Consider the following 20,794-nt stretch of genomic DNA (forward strand, 5'->3'; position numbering starts at 1 on the left):
ATGCATGTTATCAATATTCTTTGCCGATTACCCTAATGCCCGAATTGTTCCTAAATCTCTCTCAAGAGGAACAATGATCCCTATATACTACAGACATAATGCATCCAGTTCAAGATTTGATTATTGGCTTTAATCGTCAAAAATTGTAAATAACTAAAAAACAAGAAAAATTTAGTTTTTTTTATCAGAGAAACAAAAATGTGAACTTATATTTAGAGTTTATCTTGTGGTATAGTTCAAGTCATATCAATGTTTTACTTGCTTAAGTGGAACAGTGTCTTTTTTGAAGTGGAATAGTGACTTATGACTGAAACAGTGGCTTTTTTAAGTGGAACAGTGGCTTTTTTGAAGTGGAATAGTGGCTTATGAGTGAAACAGTGGCTTTTTTAAGTGGAACAGCGTCTTTTTTCGATTAAGAGCAATATAAATGGAAAGGCTGCTTCCCAGCATATCTCCAGTGATCGACAAGTCAATGTGTTTTTACACCTTTAACTGGTGGTTTTATATGTACTGGTCCTCATCAGCTTCATTGATGAGGATAGACCATTTATCCAGTCTCTCTCCTGTTGACTGTTGAGAATTCTGTCGAGAGATTTTGTTTGCAGACCCTTGGCTTATGTAACTGATCTGGTCCCAATTACTGGATATTTCTCTTCTCCTGTCATCCATTCCAACATGGACACTTATCTGTGATGGTGTGAGAGGTTTCATGTGGCCTTGGGCTTGGGCTTCATATGTGTCGGAGTCTGGCTTAGTATAGCTGAAAGAATGAAACGTACAAAAAGTAGTGAGCTTATATCCAGCTAACAGCACCACTAGAGATGCTACATATTGTAAATATAATACATGGACCTGACAACCCACTGGTCAAGCGAACACTTCCAAAAAAATAAATGTTTAGACAAAATGATTCAACTCTTTTATATAACTTTTTTGTTTCGACCTATCAATCTTGAATTGAAGATATCCCCCAACTTCCTCCACTCTTTTATTAGAAACTGTGTGAATAGGTACATGGTTTTGAGACATGGGTGTATAAGGCAATGAATATGTAGCCTTTGCCTTGTACACACGATCGGAATTTCCGATGAAAAAAGTACAACAGAATTTTTTCATCGGATATTCCGACCGTGTGTGGTCCCCATCTGACTTTTTTCATCGGAGTTTAGAAATAGAACATGTTTTATTTTTTTCAGATGGAAAAAAATCCTATTGGAAATTCCGATTGTCTGTGTGGAACTCCGACGGAGAAAAAACTACGCATGCTCAGATTCAAGTCCACGCATGTTCGGAAGCATTGAACTTCTCGGCTCGTCGTAGTCTTTTACGTCACCGCGTTTTGGACGGTTGGAATTTGGTCTGACAGTGTGTATGCAAGACAGCTTAAACGGAATTCCGACGGAAAATCCATCAGATGTTATACAATCGGAAATTCCGACCGTGTGTACATTAAAGATTTTTCTAGTATGACTTTGTTATTGCTCACACTCATATCTTTACACTCACATCAGACGTCTTCTACATTATCTGTTGCTCTGACTGTTGTAACCCTTTAGTGGTGCACCTCACCTACTATATAACAATGGCCATCAGGGTAACAAAGAGCAGGCTATATTCTTCTAAAAATGCTAGCTGACTGGCTGTTATACTGAACTCATTTAATACTCTGAATCACTGACCTGAATGCTATTTACTTGATGGTTTATTGCTGAACTAGACTTTCATTTCGCAAATCAGAGAAACTTGGCCATGCAATCAACTCAGTATTGTCTTTTGGCATCTTCTGGGCAAGCTCATCGAGCTAATTTCGCTGTCCCAGTCAGCAAAAAAAAATATTCTCCCGAAAATATTTTTTCATAAAGGCCCACTTTTCTTTGGTTACTTCACTGTATAATGCACATGCCCTTTCTTAGGATAGACCCTTCCTTAAACCTAGTACACACGATCAGAAAATCGCATGAAAAAAACCCCCCACTTTCGAAGCATAATCTGATCGTTCGTACACAGCTTTCGAGAGCCAATCACAACAGTTGATCTGAAATTATCTGAAGGCAAACATGGGATGCACCTCAACATACATTTTGTCGTTGTGATGTCGTCCTGACGACGTCACAATGATGAAACTTACGTCAAGGTGCATCCCGGTCACGTTTGTACTTCCGGTTTCTGATATCCAGGTGGTGGAACGTACACTGATCCACCTCAACCCCACTTGGTATTAGATGCGATATACCTCCAGTGCTGAGGAATGGCACATTTTAAAGTAAGCGACCATTTGGCTGGTGGTTTTAATTATTTTATTTTAATAAAACTGTATTACGCTATAGCCCTGCTTTTCTTCATTTTTTTTCTGAATGACATTGCGGTGGAGTAATTGCCAGATCCCAGGCATATCCTCTTGGTGTATACCAGCAAACATATCAGAGATTCTCAATCATACAAAGCTCCACCTGAACTTTCTTTTTAATTAAAGAGGTCATGGTGGTCTGGTGAGTAGGAAACTTACCCTTATTCACCGGGTGTTGTTTTATAAAGTCGTTGGCAGTGGTGATGGTGTAAAGATCAGAGTTGCTTAACAAGGATTTATGGACATTTTAAACATATAGGGCCATATTCTCAGAAGAGTTACGACGGAGTATCTCAGGAAACTCCGTCGTATCTCTCTTTTTTGACCCGCGTATCTATGCGAGTGATTCCTAGAATCATTTTCGCATAGATACGCTGAAGATCCGACATGTGTAAGTCACTTACACTGTCGGATCTTAAATGTAATTCGCCGCCGGCCGCTAGGTGGCATTTACGTTCAGGTCTCATTTGTTTATGCAAATGAGCCTGATACGCCGATTCCCGAACAAATTGTGTCGCGTAACCGTCGCTTACGTCGTTTGCGTAAGCGTAAGGTTACCCCTGCTATATGAGGGTAACCTTACGCCAGTCCCACGTATGCCATGTTAAGTATGGCGTCAGGTCCGCGTCGTCTTTTCCCGTCAAGTACGTCGTTTTCGTAAGTCGTTCTTGAATACGACTTTACGTCAATGACGCACACGTCGGCGTCATTGATGTTTTCCGTCGAGAACTGGAGCATGCGCACTGGGCTATTTTAAGCCCGGCGCATGCGCAGTTCGAACAGCACGGGGCGCGCTTAATTTAAATACAAGCCGCCCCCTTGGAATTACGCAGGGATACGCCAGGCCAATTACACTACGCCGCCGCAAACTATGGAGCAAGTGTTTGGGGAATACAGCACTTGCTCCTGTAAGTTGGGGCGGTGTAGTGTAAATAGCTTATGCGACGCCGCCGCAGGAACTACAAGAATCTGGCCCATAATATTCTCATTATCTTATTTTTTTTATGCACTTTGTCTATTGATGAATTATTTTTAGGCGTTGTATTGTTCACTTAAAATATCAAATATTGAGCACTATGGACTTCATCTGTTTATGCTATGGAATGTAGCTTAGATCAATATCCTACCAATGAAGGATCAGGCTACTACTCACCACTTCAACTGTAATGATGATAAAACCACAGAGACAGAGGAAGCTGCCATTGCTGCTGATCCCATCCATGGCTGTAGCACCAACCCCAGAGGCAGGAATGCACCTTCAAAGAGATGACATAATATGTAGTATAAGAAATATTACTCATTGCATTTAGAACCCTGGTGCCCAACCTGCATGCATGCAGCCCTTTGGTATTTATTGTGTGGTCCCCAGGGCCCCAGCACTATGGGCCAGATTCATAAAAGAGATACGACGGCGTATCTCCTGATACGCCGTCGTATCTCTGAGATACGATTGTTGTATCTATGCGCCTGATTCATAGAATCAGGTTACGCATAGATAGCCCTAAGATCCGACAGGTGTAAGTGACTTACACTGTCGGATATTAGGCTGCAATTCTAGGCCGGCCGCTAGGTGCCGATTCCATTGCTGTCGGCGTAGAATATGCAAATGACAAGTTACGCCGATTCACGAACGTACGCTTTGCCCGTCGCTGTAAATTTACGTCGTTTCCGTAGAGATACGCGGCGTAAAACTAAACCTGCCCTTTAGGTGGTCTAGCCAATGTTAAGTATGGCCGTCGTTCCCGCGTCGAAATTAAAAATTTCACGTCGTTTGCGTAAGTCGTCCATGAATGGCGCTGGACGCCATTTACGTTAACGTCGAAACCAATGACGTCCTTGCAACGTCATTTAGCCCAATGCACGTCGGGAAATTTTAGGGACGGAGCATGCGCAGTACGTTCGGCGCGGAAATGCGCCTAATTTAAATGGTCCCCGCCCCATTTGAATTAGGCGGGCTTGCGCCGGGCGGATTTACGCTACGCCGCCGCAAGTTTACAGGCAAGTGCTCAAGCACTTACGCTGAAAACTTGTGGCGGTGTAACGTAAATAGGATACGTTACGCCGCCGCAGCGTAGGCCAATTCTATGTGAATCTGGCCCTATGTGTTTGCCTATTCCATTGACCCCTAGCAGTCTCATGTAATGTGTCTCCAGTCTTCGATTGTCTCCTGAAGCATGTGTCTGCTCTTTACCAACTCCTAAAGCATGTTTTCAATCTCTGACCATCTGTTGTAGTAATATCTATTGTCGCATGTCTGTAGTATGACAGCTTTCTGTAGCATTACTGTACATTCACTTAGCATTATGTGTGACCCTTTGACGAAGAATGTTGACTACCAATGTTTTAGACATCTGTGCACCTCCAGTCTTGTGGCAACAGTTTGGGCAAGTCTCTTTTCTGCTCCTGCATGACTTTGCCCCAGGGGAACAAAGCCAGATCCATAAAGGTCCATCTGTGCATGATACTTGCACCTGAGCCCTGACCACAATGCCACCGAATGCCTATAAACTGGAAAGTCAATTACAAGGTATTCTCATCCAGCATCATTTGCGAATCCTATATAAATTTCCACAGACACACCACAAAATCCTGGGAAAAGCCTTCCCAGAGAAGAAGGGGATGAGGTGGGGATACCTCAGTATAAAATGCCCATACTTTTGGAATGTTCTATTCAACAAGCACATGTGGATCCAATGGTCAGGGAACTACAAACTTTTGGCCACATAGGGGTTGATTCACTAAAGGCAAATAAGAGTGGGAACTCTGCAAGTGTAGTTGCTCCAGAGCTTAGTAAATGGGTAAAGCTTCACTTTGCAAATAATAACCAATCACATGCAGGGAAAATAAAAATCTGTGGGCCAGATCCACAGCCAGCCGCCATAACTTATCTTTTCCCATTTAAGTTACACTGCCGGAAAATTTCTACCTAAGTGCCCGATCCACAAAGCACTTACCTAGAAATTTTCGGGTGTGTAACTTAAATTCCGCCGGCGCAAGGCGTTCCTATTCAAATGGGGGCGAGTCCCATTTAAATTAGGCGCGCTCCCGCGCCGGACGTACTGCGCATGCTCGTGACGTCATTTTCCCGACGTGCATAGCGCAAAATTACGTTACGCCGAGCTTCGTGAATCGCGCCGGGTCAAAAAAGTTGAGTCGGGAAAAAAAAAAAGATACGGCGGGAAAAAAAATAAAAAAAATAACAGCGTCGCGGGTAAGAAGGGTCTACTTTTACAAGGTGTACTAACTTTACACTTTGTAAAAGCAGCCCTAATTTTACACATGCAACTTAATACTTATGGAGAAAAAACGAAGCGTAAAAGCTTTGTGGATCTCCGTAAGTGCTAATTTGCATACCCGAAGCGGCATTTCGACTCGAAATGCCCCCAGCGGCGGATGCGGTACTGCATCCTAAGATCCGGCAGTGTAAGTCCCTTACACATGTCGGATCTTCTGCCTATCTTTTGGAAACCGATTCTGTGGATCAGTTCCAAAGATAGAAACAGGGATACGACGGCGTATCAGTAGATACGCCGGCGTATCCCTTTTGAGGATCTGGCCCTGTATTTTTACTTGCACATGATTGGATGATGGAAGTCAGCAGAGCTTCCCCTCATTTACTAACCTCTGGAGCATCTGTACTTGCAGAGTGAACAGTCTATTTGACTTTATTAAATCAACCCCACAGTATATAATTAGTTTCTCCTGTTTGGAGCACTTCTATAATATGTATCTACCAGTCTACATTCATGGAAACAAGTATTTTACAAGTAACTAAAAGGTTGTATTTCCATACCTGCCGCAATGGGAATACCAAGAAGATTGTATATCAGGGCAAACACGAAATTAACTCTTATTCTTCTCACTGTCCTCTTTGAGAGATGAATGCTAGCAACCACATCAAGCAAATTATTCTGCAATATATAGTGAGCACATAGGAGTTATTACCAATATCCATAACTTATTCTTGGTTACTCAAATAGTAAAAATGTTATCTTAATTTAATCTTAAAGCGGAGCTCCACCCAATAGTTATGCTTTAAGGCCTCCTCCCCTTCCTCTTCTTGAAGTGGCACTTTTTTTTTTTTTTGAGGGGGGAGCGGGTCCCCGCTTTTGACAGGTATAAGCTTACACTCCTGATTGGTTCACCTAAGCCCCCTCCCCCTTTCTGCAGTCATCTAGGACGTGTCACAGGTCCCAGAAGACTGTGGGACTATTCACAATGCACAGCACGACTAGCGCATGCACAGTGGGCACCCACAAGCTGTCACAGCTGGGTGCCCACCGTTGGGATGTCAGCGCCGGGGAGAGATCACTGCATCCTGGGACAGGCGAGTGTGTATTTATTTACAGATTGTAAGCTCTAACAAGGTACTGCCCTTTGATACCTTCTGTATTGTACTGTAACGTTACTGTTTGCCCCGACATTGTAAAGTGCTGTTCAAACTGTTGACCCTATATAAATCCTGTCTTATAATAATAAAAATAAAAGTCAGCAGCTACAGTTTTTGTAGCTACTGCTTTTTAATATACACAAAAAGGACTGGAGATCCTCTTTAATAATTATTTTACACTGAACACTCACACTCTTAAGCACTTGTACTATAAAACCAGAGATACGTATAAATAGACTTTGCTATTCTTTGTTATACATAAATAGCATGTACAACAAGACAAAGTAGAGATAAACCTATTTTCCACCCTTTATTGTATCTCAGTGCTGCTGATCTCCTCCAGCCTCTTTCTGCCACTTCCTGCCTACATGCCACTTCCTGCCTACATGCATCTCCTCCAGCCTCTTTCTGCCACTTCCTGCCTACATGCATCTCCTCCAGCCTCTTTCTGCTATTTCCTGCCTACATGCATCTCCTCCAGCCTCTTTCTGCTATTTCCTGCCTACATGCATCTCCTCCAGCCTCTTTCTGCCATTTCCTGCCTACATGCATCTCCTCCAGCCTCTTTCTGCTATTTCCTGCCTACATGCATCTCCTCCAGCCTCTTTCTGCCATTTCCTGCCTACATGCATCTCCTCCAGCCTCTTTCTGCTATTTCCTGCCTACATGCATCTCCTCCAGCCTCTTTCTGCTATTTCCTGCCTACATGCATCTCCTCCAGCCTCTTTCTGCCATTTCCTGCCTACATGCATCTCCTCCAGCCTCTTTCTGCCATTTCCTGCCTACATGCATCTCCTCCAGCCTCTTTCTGCCATTTCCTGCCTACATGCATCTCCTCCAGCCTCTTTCTGCCATTTCCTGCCTACATGCATCTCCTCCAGCCTCTTTCTGCCATTTCCTGCCTACATGCATCTCCTCCAGCCTCTTTCTGCCATTTCCTGCCTACATGCATCTCCTCCAGCCTCTTTCTGCCATTTCTTGCCTACATGCATCTCCTCCAGCCTCTTCCTGCCACTTTCTGCCTACATCTCCATCAGCTGCATATCCTTTATCTGGATCAGCTTCTTAATAGTAACAATGGTGGACATGCCATGATGATATGTGCCAGTGCGGCCACTTGTAGTCTCAATAATGGGCACATGTGACAGTGACAAAGCAGATGCTTAACTTGGAGGCAGTTGTCACCCAATATCAGAAAGTGACCTTTATGGCAGGATCTACAGATATTCTTTGTCTACAGATTTAAAACTGCCCTTGAAATGACAAAAATACAATGATTAATAAATTATTACATGAATACAATACCCTGATAAATTATGATATTTTAGCGGTCATGTTGTGCTTTAATTGTTCTCTTCCCACTTATACTTACCTCCTATTTGCTTCCGCACCACAGGAACAAAGTTCAGAAATCCCTTTGAAAGCTCCAAATGGGGCTGGTCAGAGCTTACACCGAGCTAAGGACTTTCCCTGTGTTCCTGCCTGACAGTGCTTAGGCCTAGTCATTGACTATCAAGGCACCTGATATTGCACTGTGGGAGAAAGTGGACAGTCACATGGCTCCTCCATACCCAGAAGAAGTACTAGTAAATGAATTATTTCCAGTGTATGAATGGAATGGCAGGGGACTGAATGAAGGGTGAGCATATGCAGCAATGTGGGGGTGTTATGCAGTTAATTGAACCAGTTACATTATCTTAGATGAGCAAAGCATGGGTCTGCTTTTAAAGCAAAAACTGTTGCTGGATACACAGTGAAAAACTGATTCAGTAAAACCTTGGTTTGAGAGTAACTTGGTTTGAGAGCATTTTGCAAGACAAGCAATATTTTTAAATAAATTTTGACTTGATATACAAGCGATGTCTTGAGAGTAGCGTCATGTCACAACTGGGTATACAAGAGAAGAGAGGAGTATCTAAGTGTAGCAATATGTTTACATTTAACCACTTAACGACTGCCGCATGTAAATATATGTCGGCAGAATGGCACGTACAGGCAGATGGACGTGCCTATACGTCCCTGCCTAGACGTGGGTCGGGGGTCTGACCGGGACCCCCCCCCCCCCCGGTACATGAAGCGGTCGGTAATCGTCTGGGAGCGAACCGGGATGAGGGGGCGGCTATTCGTTTCTAGCCACCCCCGCGCGATCGCTCCCCGGAGCTGAAGAACGGGGAGAGCCGTGTGTAAACACGGCTTCCCCGTGCTTTACTGTGGCGGCTGAATCGATCGTGTCATCTCTTTTATAGGGAGACACAATCAATGACATCAGACCTACAGCCACACCCCCCTACAGTTGTAAACACACACTAGGTGCACCCTAACTCCTACAGCGCCCCCTGTGGTTAACTCCCAAACTGCAACTGTCATTTTCACAAACAATGCAATTTAAATGCATTTTTTGATGTGAAAATGACAATGGTCCCAAAAATGTGTCAAAATTGTCCGAAGTGTCCGCCATAATGTCGCAGTCACGAAAAAAAATCGCTGATCGCCGCCATTAGTAGTAAAACATTTTTTTTTAATAAAAATGCAATAAAACTATCCCCTATTTTGTAAACGCTATAAATTTTGCGCAAACCAACTGATAAACGCTTATTGCAATTTTTTTTACCAAAAATAGGTAGAAGAATACGTATCGGCCTAAACTGAGGAAAAAAAAGTTTTTTTTATATATTTTTGGGGGATATTTATTATAGAAAAAAGTAAAAAATATTGCATTTTTTTCAAAACTGACGCTCTATTTTTGTTTATAGCGCAACAAATAAAAACCGCAGAGGTGATCAAATACCACCAAAAGAAAGCTCTATTTGTGGGAAAAAAGGATGTCAATTTTGTTTGGGAGCCACGTCGCACGACCGCGCAATTGTCGGTTAAAGCGACGCAGTGCCGAATCGCAAAACCTGGCCTGGGCCTTTAGCTGCCTAAAGGTCCGGGGCTTAAGTGGTTAATGAAGGTACACATTTAGCAACGTATTGCTACACTTAGAGGCGCCTCTCTTCTCTTTTATACTCTGTAGCTCCAGCTGGATTTTGCTTCTAATCCCCTTGTGGAGGCTTCCATTTGTGGATGGACATTTTATGGTTACACAACTTATCACATTGCTATAATCTTTTTATATGGACTATAAACTGAAGGACCTATAAGTAAATGGTTGTGGAACAAATCATTTGAGTCTCCATCATTTCTTATGGGGAAATTTGCTTTGATATACAAGTGCTTTGGATTACAAGCATGTTTCTGGAACAAATTATGCTCGCAATTCAAGGTTTTACTGTAGTTGGTTTAGCAAGTTCCTGTGCAGATAACAATTGTTGGTCTTTCTATGATGCTTATTATAATCATTGCTCTATGTATAACGTATGTGCATGCCCGATCACCAGGGCGTTGTGCCTATTAATGTATTTTATCTTTGTTCTACTCCAGCAAGAACAGTACATATCCTGTGACTTTATCATTAGTTTTTCCATTCTTTGACCCATTTTGAGTTGGATTCTTCTAAAGAGGGTCATAGACCAACAGCAGTATAGGATGTGACCACCCTAAGAACTGGATATGACAATATACTCAAAAATTTGACAGAAACATACCCTGATGAGAACAATATCCGCAGCTTCGATGGCCACATCAGTTCCAGTCCCAATGGCGATACCAATATCGGCTCTAGCCAATGCTGGGGAGTCATTGACACCATCGCCCACCATGGCAACTCTCTTGCCCTCGTCCTGCAGTGCTTGGACTTTGGCTACCTTGTGAGAGGGAAGAACTTCTGCAAACACCTTCTGGATCCCAACCTTCAAAAAAGCACAAGTGGTTTAAGCTCTAAGTAGCTTACCAGTAACTCCATGTACATTACATCCAATAGATTGGGTCATCTATGTAACGGCTGTCAATACCTGGGTAGCAATAGCTTTCGCAGTCTTCCTGTTATCACCAGTTATCAGTGCAACATCCACTCCCATAGCCTTTAAAGTGTGCACAGCAAGGGCGGCTTCCTGCTTCACAGTGTCTGCGATTGCAATCATTCCGCACAATGCGCCTTTATAAGGAAGAAGAGATTGTTATATAGTATTTAACTTAATAATCTAATAAATAATGACCATGTGGTAAACTCACACATGGAGGAAAAGGCATACAGGCTTTTTACAAGCTTTTTTTAAAGGAAAATGTAGATTCATTTTAAAATATGCTGTTTTATGAATACTGTTTTTTAATACTGTTTACGTAAAATTTAGACATATTTGCAAAGCAGAAGCAGTTTGCCTTCAGGTTATCTCTGACTGACTGAAACTTTGCAAAGAGCCATCTACACAGTACAGGCAAAGTAGTGTGTGTGTGTGTGTGTGTGGGGGGGGGGGGGGGGTTAGTGCTTTGATGCAATCACTTGTTTTTATACATTTCAGCTTGAGCTACTGAGCTCTACAATCAGCAGATGTTTTTTAACAAAGCAGATAAAGAAAGCTTGGGAAACGTGAAAAAGGTCTGAGAGCTCCAACAGTTGGCTACAAATGAAAATACAAACTAAGTACAATATAAAAAAATATATATTTCTGAAAATATTTTGTGGTTCTGACCATAAAAAAGAAACACATGTAAAACTACTATGCTATACAAGTACCTTACATAATAAATAAATAAATAAAATAATAATACTACTATACATTACATTAAAAGTAGAATATCAGGTTTACTATGTGTGCTGTACTATGTACAGTGAGGTAAAAGAGTATTTGATCCACCGCTGATTTTGTATGTTTGCCCACTGACAAAGAAATGTCTACAGTCTACAATTTTAAACGGTAGGTATATTTTAACAGCGAGAGACAGAACAACAAAAATATCCAGAAAAACGTATTTCAAAAAAGTTACAAATTGATTTGCATTTTAATGAGTGAAATAAATATTTGATACCCTATCAATCAGCAAGATTTCTGGCTCCCAGGTGTCTTCTATACAGGTATTGAGCTGAGATTAGCTGTATAAAAAAGACACCTGTCCACAGAAGCAATCAATCAGATGCCAATCTCTCCACCATTTTTTTTTTGAAAAGCCTATGGCGTGTGAACACACCCAAAAAAACTCCACCCGGTGCAGAAAAAATGTGCACACACATAAAGAGTGTTCACAAAAACGTGCAGACGGGTGCAACGTCAAGTGGTCCTCCTGTGAAGAGGGACCCAAACCCTGATCCCCCGGGGCGTTAGGCTCCAGACGGGGACTGAGGTACTGTGGTCCGAGCAACCGAAGCCGACACGGACCCAACTTCCTCGGAGGGACTGCCGAAACAGAACCCTCCCAGTACTAGGTGGGGCTCCCCCGAAGGGAGACCCCATGAGAGCAGGCGAACTAAGCCAGAAGGCCATGTCCACCCACTCCCAAGACGTTCAGGGCTGGCCCGAGGACCCGCACCCTACTAATCACACAGTGACAAAACGTGCACAACAAAAAAAGACAAAAAAGTGACAAACACAGGCTTAAATAAAATAAAGTGGGGGAAGGGATAGTGGAGAGGAGAGTGAAAGAAGTGGCCATTGTGGTGAAACAATGACCAGGCCCTCCGGCCAGGAATAAAAAATTCCTCCGGTCCTAGCCAAAAGGCCCGGCCCAGGAGGCAGGTGCTAAAAAAAGCGTGTATGCCAATCTCTCCACCATGGCCAATACCAAAGAGCTGTCCAAGGATGTCAGGGAAAAGATTCTAGACCTACACTAGGCTGGAATGGGCTACAAGACCATCGCCAAGCAGCTTGGTGAGAGGGTGACAACTGTGCGATTATTTGCAAATAAAATAAACACAAAATAACTGTCAATCAGTCTGGAGCTCCATGAAAGATCTCACCTTGTGGGGTTTGAATGGTCATATGAACGGTGAGAAATCAGCCCAGAACTACACAGGAGAATCTTGTCAATGATCTTAAGGCAGCTGTGACCATAGTCATGAAGAAAACAATTAGTAATACACTATCCTGTGAAGGGCTCGTGCAGCATCAGCAAGGTCCCCCTGCTCAAGAAAGCACGTGTACAGGCCTACCTGAAGTTTTCTAATGAACATCTAAATGATTCAGAGGAGAACTGGGTGAAAGTGTTGCGGTCAGATAAGAATACAAAATTGAGCTCTTTGGCATCAACTCAACTCGCCATGTTTGGAGGAGGAGGAATGCTGCCTATGACCCCAAGAACACCATCCCCACCGTCAGACATGGAGGTGGAAACATTATGCTTTGGGGGTGTTTTTCTGCTTAGGGGATAGTACAATGTCACTGCATCAATGGGGAAATGGATGGGGCAATTTACCTTTGAATCTTGGGCGAGAACCTCCTTCCCTCAGCTAGGGCTTTGAAAATGGGTCGTGAATGGGTGTTCCAGCATGACAATGACCCAAAACACATGGCCATGGCAACAAGGGAGTGGTTCAAGAAGAAGCACATGAAGGTCCTGGAGTGGCCTAGTCAGTCTCCAGACCTTAATCTCACAGAAAATATGTGGAGAGAGCTAAAGGTTTGAGTTACCAAACGTCAGCCTCTAAACCTTAATGACTTGGAGAGAATCTGCAAAGAGGAATGGGACAAAATCCCTCCTGAGATGTGTGCAAAGGTGGTGGCCAACTACAAGAAACGTATGACCTCTGCGATTACCAACAAGGGTTTTTCCACCAAGTACTAAGTCATGTTTTGTGAAGAGGTCAAATACTTATTTCACTCATTAGAATGCAAATCAATTTATAACTTTTTTTAAATGCATTTTTCTGGATTTTTGTATTATTCTGTCTCTCACTGTTAAAATAAACCGACCATTTTGTTGTCAGGGGGCGATTGTACAAAATCAGCAGGGGATCAAATATTTTTTCCCTCACTGTTATTGCATTAGCTACATACAGTATGAAGCATTATGCTTTACACCAACTATCCTTTATAGGTCAAACCTCAGATGGAAGAGGTGACACAATCATGGATTACATTACCATCTATAGCAACCAGCACTGCGGTCTGTCCTTTCATCTCATGGCTAGTCATAGCATCATCTACATCGTGAGAAATATTAAGCCCATTGCGTCTCATCCATTCCCGGTTCCCAATTAATACAGAGTGAGGTTCTGGGGCGCTGGCACCTGCAGTTCACAGAAAAAATAGGAATTAGTGAATGGAAGTAAACATTACTTGAAGTGTATTTGATTTACAGTATTTTCGATTTAGAAATAGTCTATAGCAGGACAACATTAGTTAGCAAATGTGTGTGTACATACTGTACAGCTTCATCTTAGTATCGCAACATTGTGCAATGTATGATATTCTCTCCGGTGCTGCAAATCAAGAGATTGTTCAAAGACCAAGAGCAGTGTCCCTCTTCTAGTATTATTTTCAAGTTCTTTGCACAGAAGTACTTACCATAATTCTAGGTCAGCATCAGTCCACTGAAAAGTTATTTATTATAGATGGAGCCTGGTGGGCTGAGTTAGATTTTTTTCTTTGTATATATACCCGGCGTATAAGACGACCCCCGCTTTATACCCGGCGTATAAGACAACCCCCGCTTTTTGGAAGTTTTTCTTTGCGTAAAAAGTCATCTTATATGCCGAAAAATACGGTATGCTTGTGGGGAGGCATTAAGGACTAAGGGCCAAATCCACAAAAGGGATACGACGGCGTAATTGCTGTTACTCCGTCGTATCCCTGGTCCTAACTATGGAACTGATCCACAGAATCAGTTTTCCATAGTTAGGGAGAAGATCCGGCATGTGTAATTGAATTACACTGCCGGATCTTAGGATGCAGTACCGCATCCGCCGATGGGGGCATTTCGTGTCGAAATGCCGCCTCGGGTATGCAAATTAGCACTTACGGAGATCCACGAAGCTTTTCAGCTTCGTTTTTTCTCCGTAAGTTTTAGTTTGCATACGCAAAATTAGGGCTACTTTTACATGGTGTAAAGTTAGTACACCATGTAAAAGCAGACCTTTCTGTCCTGCGACGCGATTTTTTTTACATTTTGAATTTTTTTTTTCCTGCTGTATCTTTTTTTTTTCCAGACGCAACTTTATTGACCCGTCGCAATCCACAAAGCTCGGCGTAACGTAATTTCGCGCTATGCACGTTGGGAAAATGACGTCACGAGCATGCGCAGTACGGCCGGCGCGGGAGCCCGCCTAATTTAAATGGGAATCACCCCCATTTGAATAGGAACGCCTTGCGACGGCGGAATTTAAGTTACACAGCCCAAAATTTCTAGGTAAGTGCTTTGTGGATCGGGCACTTAGGTAGACATTTTAAGGCAGTGTAACTTAAATGGAAAAAATTAAGTTAGGCACGATCTTTGTGGATTTGGCCCTAAGATCCAGGTCGTGAGGGAAGGGTAGAGGCCCCGTTTGATGAAGACATAAAAGATATATGACCAGGAAACTGAATCAAAAGACTTTCTGATATCCAATGACAGCAGTAAATCCAGGAGCCGTACCTACTGATGAATGAGATGAGTAATGCTTCGAATATTATTGCTGGCCTACCTTTATATATCAGATGTCTAAACATGACTAGTGGTAAATATTTTTACAAGCAGCTTGACAAGTTTAACAGGGAGATGGCCCTGTGTCAGTTTTAATTTTTCCCCATACAAATACTACTTCTATGAGTGGATTTACAAACATACCTTGTAATTCAGGTGTAATGATCAAACTGCTACCATCCTGCGAATGGCCAAGTCCACTTTTGTAAACATTGTGCTCATTCAGACCCTCTTCACTCTGCACCAGGACACTTTCCACATTGTTCACTTTACAAAGGATCCCACATCCTGGAACAGCCTGGAAGTCCGAACAATAACCCAGAGATTCTGTACCAAGCTCCTAGAAAAACACAATTATGAAGACTCTTGATAAATACACCTAAAATTCCCTTACCTTATTGTCTCTCAGTAATACTAAGGTCATCTTTACCACTCTGAGCAGCACAGATTAGAGGTGATTTTTGCAGCACCATAATTAGCTATGGAAAATAAATTGAAACAAATCATTTGAACTTACCTAGCAACAGTCACTTTTCTAATGCTGCCTTCAAATCCGATATAAATAAATTGCCATTTTAAAGGGGGTTTCTATGCAAGAGAAGATCACCATCACAACCTCTATTATGTCTTAAAGGGGTTGTAGAGGTACAATTTATTTTCCTAAATAGCTTCCCTTACCTTGGTGCAGTCCTCCTTCACTTACCTTATCCTTCCATTTTGCTTTTAAATGTCCTTATTTCTTCTGAGAAATCCTCACTTCCTGTTCTTCTGTCTGTAACTCCACACAGTAATGCAAAGCTTTCTCCCTGGTGTGGAGTGTCGTGTTCGCCCCCTCCCTTGGACTACAGGAGAGTCAGGACACCCACTAACACACAGCTCCTTTCTCTATCTGCAACGTAGAGAGAATCCTGCCTCCACACCAGGGAGAAAGCCTCACATTACTGTGTGGAGTTACAGACAGAAGAGCAGGAAGTGAGGATTTCTCAGAAGAAATAAGGACATTTAAAAGCAAAATGGAAGGATGAGGTAAGTAAAGGAGGACTGCACTAAGGTAAAGGAAGCTATCCACTTCCCGACCGCCGCATGTAAATGTACGTCCACAGTATGGCACGTACAGGCACATGGGCGTTCATGTACGTCCTGTCCTTCTAGCGGGTGGGGGGTCCGATCGGGACCCCCCCGCTACATGCGGCGGTCGGGTTCGCTCGGGGAGCGATCCGGGACGACGGCGCGGCTATTTGTTTATAGCCGCTTTGTCACGATCGCTCCCCGGAGCTGAAGAACGGGGAGAGCCGTATGTAAACACGGCTTCCCTGTGCTTCACTATGGCGGCGCATCGATCGTGTCATCCCCTTTATAGGGGAGACACAATCGATGACGTCAGTCCTACAGCCACACCCCCCTACAGTTGTAAACACACACTAGGTGAACCCTAACTCCTACAGCGCCCCCTGTGGTTAACTCCCAAACTGCAACTGTCATTTTCACAATAAACAATGCAATTTAAATGCATTTTTTGCTGTGAAAACGACAATGGTCCCAAAAATGTGTCAAAATTGTCCGAAGTGTCCGCCATAATGTCGCAGTCACGAAAAAAATCGCTGATCGCCGCCATTAGTAGTAAAAAAATAAAAATTTTATAAAAATGCAATAAAACTATCCCCTATTTTGTAAACGCTATAAATTTTGCGCAAACCAATCGATAAACGCTTATTGCGATTTTTTTTACTAAAAATAGGTCGAAGAATACGTATCGGCCTAAACTGAGGGAAAATTTTTTTTTTATATATGTTTTTGGGGGATATTTATTATAACAAAAATTAAGAAATATTGAATTTTTTTCAAAATTGTCGCTTTATTTTTGTTTATAGCGCAAAAAATAAAAACCGCAGAGGTGATCAAATACCACCAAAAGAAAGCTCTATTTATGGGGAAAAAAAGGACGCCAATTTTGTTTGGGGGCCACGTCGCATGACCGCGCAATTGTCTGTTAAAGCGACGCAGTCCCGAACTGTAAAAACACCTTGGGTCTTTAGGCAGCATTTTGGTCCGGGGCTTAAGTGGCTATTTAGGAAAAAAAAATGATATCTTTACAACCCCTTTAAAACTCACCATCTATGCATTCCTACTAGAAAAACAATGCTTGGTAAGAATGTTATTTTGTTTATACTTCTGGTGGCACACTTTAATACGGTAACTTTTCTGTTCGTTAGCAATAGCCTTTCCTTCATGTTAGAATTTGTGTAAGACCGATTTTATCACCTCTTTGCAGTACTTAGTAACAGCCATTCCCAGGGGATGTTCACTGCTGGCCTCTGCTGTCCCCACCACGGCAAGCATTCTTTTCAGGGGGATCCGCGACGTATCGCTAAGTAGCAGCACTCTCATAACCTTGGGGACCCCATGTGTTATTGTGCCGGTCTTATCAAACATCACTGTGTTTATCTGTAACAAAAAAACATAATCACACTTTTCAAGTTGGTCTGGCTTCATGTCACGATATTGCTCATCTATGATGTTGTGCATTGTCTGTAGCTAGCTTATAAAAAGACATTAGTCTCAATTCACAAAGCTGACACAACAGGATAAGGGGACAATTATGTTCTGTTGAGTACAATGAGATCTGAGAGCCTTAAGCCCTGTACACACGGCCAGGAATCCCGTCTGTTTGAAAACCGTCAGTTTTCCCAACAGGATTCCTGCCAAGCTTGCCTTGAAAAGCCATGTATACACAAGGCCACACAAAAGACCCGCCGTTCTTTGGATTGGCAAGAACGCGGTGACGTCAAAGACTACGATGAGCCGGCTAAATTACGTTCTGTACTACCGCGTATGCGTCGAATTGTTATCGTGCATGCGCGGTTTATTTCCCCTTCAGGTAAACATACAGATGACCGGTTTTCACGTCAGGAAACACTCTGCCGGGAATCCCAACAGGAAAATATAGGTAGATTCACCTAGATCGCCACAACTTTAAAGCGGCGTAGCGTATCGTATTTACGCTGCGTCGCCTTAAGTCAGAGAGGCAAGTACTGTATTCTCAAAGTACTTGCCTCCTAACTTACGGCGGCGTATCGTAAATGCGGCGGGGCGCAAGCGCGCCTAATTCAAATTCGGCTAAGGGGGCGTGTTTTATGTTAATGGAGCTTGACCTGACGTGATTGACCTTTTCTTTGAACGGCGAATGCGCCGTGCGCCTACATTTCCCAGTGTGCATTGCGGCAACGTACGCCGCACGGGCCTATTGATTTCGACGTGGACGTAAGCGACGTAAATCCCTATTCACGGACGACTTATGCAAACAACGTACATTTTTCGAATTTCGAAGCGGGAACGGCGGCCATACTTTAACATTGCTATTCCAACTATTTGTTGGAATAACTTTAGGCCTGATAAAGCATTACGTAAACGGCGTAAATGTACTGCGTCGGCCGGGCGTACGTTCGTGAATAGGCGTATCTACTGATTTACATATTCTACGCCGGCCGCAATGGAAGCGCCACCTAGCGGCCAGCCTAAATATTGCAACCTAAGATAGGACGGCGCAAGCCGTCCTATCTTAGATATGTTTAAGCGTATCTCTGTTTGAGAATACACTTAAACATAGGTCGGCGCAGATTCTGAGTTAGGTCGGCGTATCTACTGATACGCCGAACTAACTCTACCTGAATCTAGCTAATAGAGAGCAGGTTCTCTATTTTTTTCCGCCAGTTTTCCCTATCGGGAAAACTGCTAGGGAGCATACACACGGCCGGGATTCCCGGCCAAAAGCTCTCCTGGCAGTTTTACTGCCGGGAAAACCGGTCGTGTGTACGAGGCTTTATCCTAGTGTTACAGATCTATGAATCAAATTCATTGGGGTTTATTTACTAAAGGCAAATCCACTTTGCACTGTAAGTGCACTTGGAAGCGCAGTCGCTGTAGATCTGAGGGGGACATGCAAAGAAAATAAAAAACAGCATTTTTCTTGTACATGATTGGATGATAAAATCAGCAGGGCTTCCCCCCATTTCAGATCTTCCCCTCAGATCTAAAGTGAATGCACTTCCACCCTGGTGGCTACAAGTGGCTTGTGTGTATTTTTTTTTCTGATCAGAAAGCTCCTTTCCAACCTTCAAATCCAGATTGCACTCCTACCCGCAAGTGGGTCTCCACTGCAGTGTGGCATATTTGGGCTTGCACAGCATATCCTCTATGACACCAAGATTGTCGCTGTCCTGCACGCCCGCTGGCCCTCTGAGGGAAAAGACACAAGGCTCTCTTTAGCGAGCTCTGGCAGCTGCTTTGCACTAGTAGGGGAAGCGGTCACCTAGTGCGCATCAGTATTCTGGTATAGTTGGACGTTCAGTGCAGCCAGAGCTGGCCAGAAGGACCCCCACATTTCCCCCCTCGTTCCAGGAGCCAGCAGGACTGCAAGAACAGCACACTCCTCTCAAGCTATGGCCTCCAACAGCTAAAATTTAGCAGTCAGAACAGACAGGAAACCGGGGCCTTGCAGAGGACGACAGTTGTGGGCCACAGCCTAGAGGTTGAGAACCCTTGCTCTAGTCTAGTGGATATGATGCAGCCTGTTAAAGTGTATCTAAAACCAAAGCCTATTTGGCTTGATGGCTATGTCACTGGAACTGAAAGTCAAGGAAGAGCAAATTGGTGTCAAAAGAACAGGAATGGAGTTGAAAGTCTACAATGGGGACACCTGTTCCCTTGACAACTCCATGACAACTGACTAAACCTATATTTCCCTTACGTTGGAGAAATGTTCTTTTACTTCTTGCTGTGTACATCACGGGATGTAAAGGGGAGTATCGGGGAACTGGAGAAAGTGCAGAGAATGGCAACCAAACTGATAAGAGGAATGGAGGAGCTCAGCTATGAGGAAAGACTAGAAGAACTAACATTTTTTCACTCTTGAGAAGAGGAGAATAAGCGGGGATATGATCAACATGTACAAATATATAAGGGGTCCATATAGTGAACTTGGTGTTGAGTTATTCACTTTACGGTCAACACTGAGGACAAGGGGGCACTCTTTACATCTAGAGGAAAAGAGATTTCACCTCCAAATACGGAAAGGTTTCTTCACAGTAAGAGCTGTGAAAATGTGGAACAGATTCCCTCCAGAGGTGGTTCTGGCCAGCTCAGTAGATTGCTTTAAGAAAGGCCTGGATTCTTTCCTAAATGTACATAATATAACTGAGTACTAAGATTTGTAGGTAAAGTTGATCCAGGGTAAATCCGATTGCCTCTCGGGGGATCAGGAAGGAATTTTTTCCCCTGGTGTAGCAAATAGGATCATACTCTGCTGGGGTTTTTTGCCTTCCTCTGGATCAACTGTGGGTATAGAGTTGGGTGTATGGGATTGTGCTGTGTTTTTTATTTTGTTTGTTTATTTATTTTTTTGTGGTTGGACTGGATGGACTTGTGTCTTTTTTCAACATAACTAACTAACTATGGGACACAGATGGAAAAAATAAACCTGACAGGGGTTTTAACGATTCTATACTCTATCCAGCATTAAAACATGTTGCCTTTAAATATACTTTAATCTATAAATCATTTATGTC

General features: G+C 43.1%; 1 protein-coding gene across 2 annotated transcripts in view; it reads right to left on the minus strand.

The window, feature by feature from the left end:
- Positions 1-371: 371 nt before the first annotated feature.
- The window catches only part of ATP7B (ATPase copper transporting beta), a 156,305-nt gene continuing 135,882 nt past the window's right edge, over positions 372-20,794 (minus strand). For both annotated transcript variants that reach the window (XM_040340335.1, XM_040340334.1), the window contains 8 exons: positions 17,493-17,675; positions 15,375-15,570; positions 13,693-13,839; positions 10,631-10,773; positions 10,325-10,528; positions 6,141-6,258; positions 3,501-3,603; positions 372-760 (listed from right to left, as the gene is read on the minus strand). In XM_040340335.1, the coding sequence (XP_040196269.1) occupies positions 502-760; positions 3,501-3,603; positions 6,141-6,258; positions 10,325-10,528; positions 10,631-10,773; positions 13,693-13,839; positions 15,375-15,570; positions 17,493-17,675 (1,353 nt within the window). In that variant the 3' untranslated portion in view covers positions 372-501. The remainder of the gene's footprint in view (positions 761-3,500; positions 3,604-6,140; positions 6,259-10,324; positions 10,529-10,630; positions 10,774-13,692; positions 13,840-15,374; positions 15,571-17,492; positions 17,676-20,794) is intronic.

This window comes from Rana temporaria, chromosome 2, assembly GCF_905171775.1.
Source record: "Rana temporaria chromosome 2, aRanTem1.1, whole genome shotgun sequence".
NCBI lineage: Eukaryota > Metazoa > Chordata > Amphibia > Anura > Ranidae > Rana > Rana temporaria.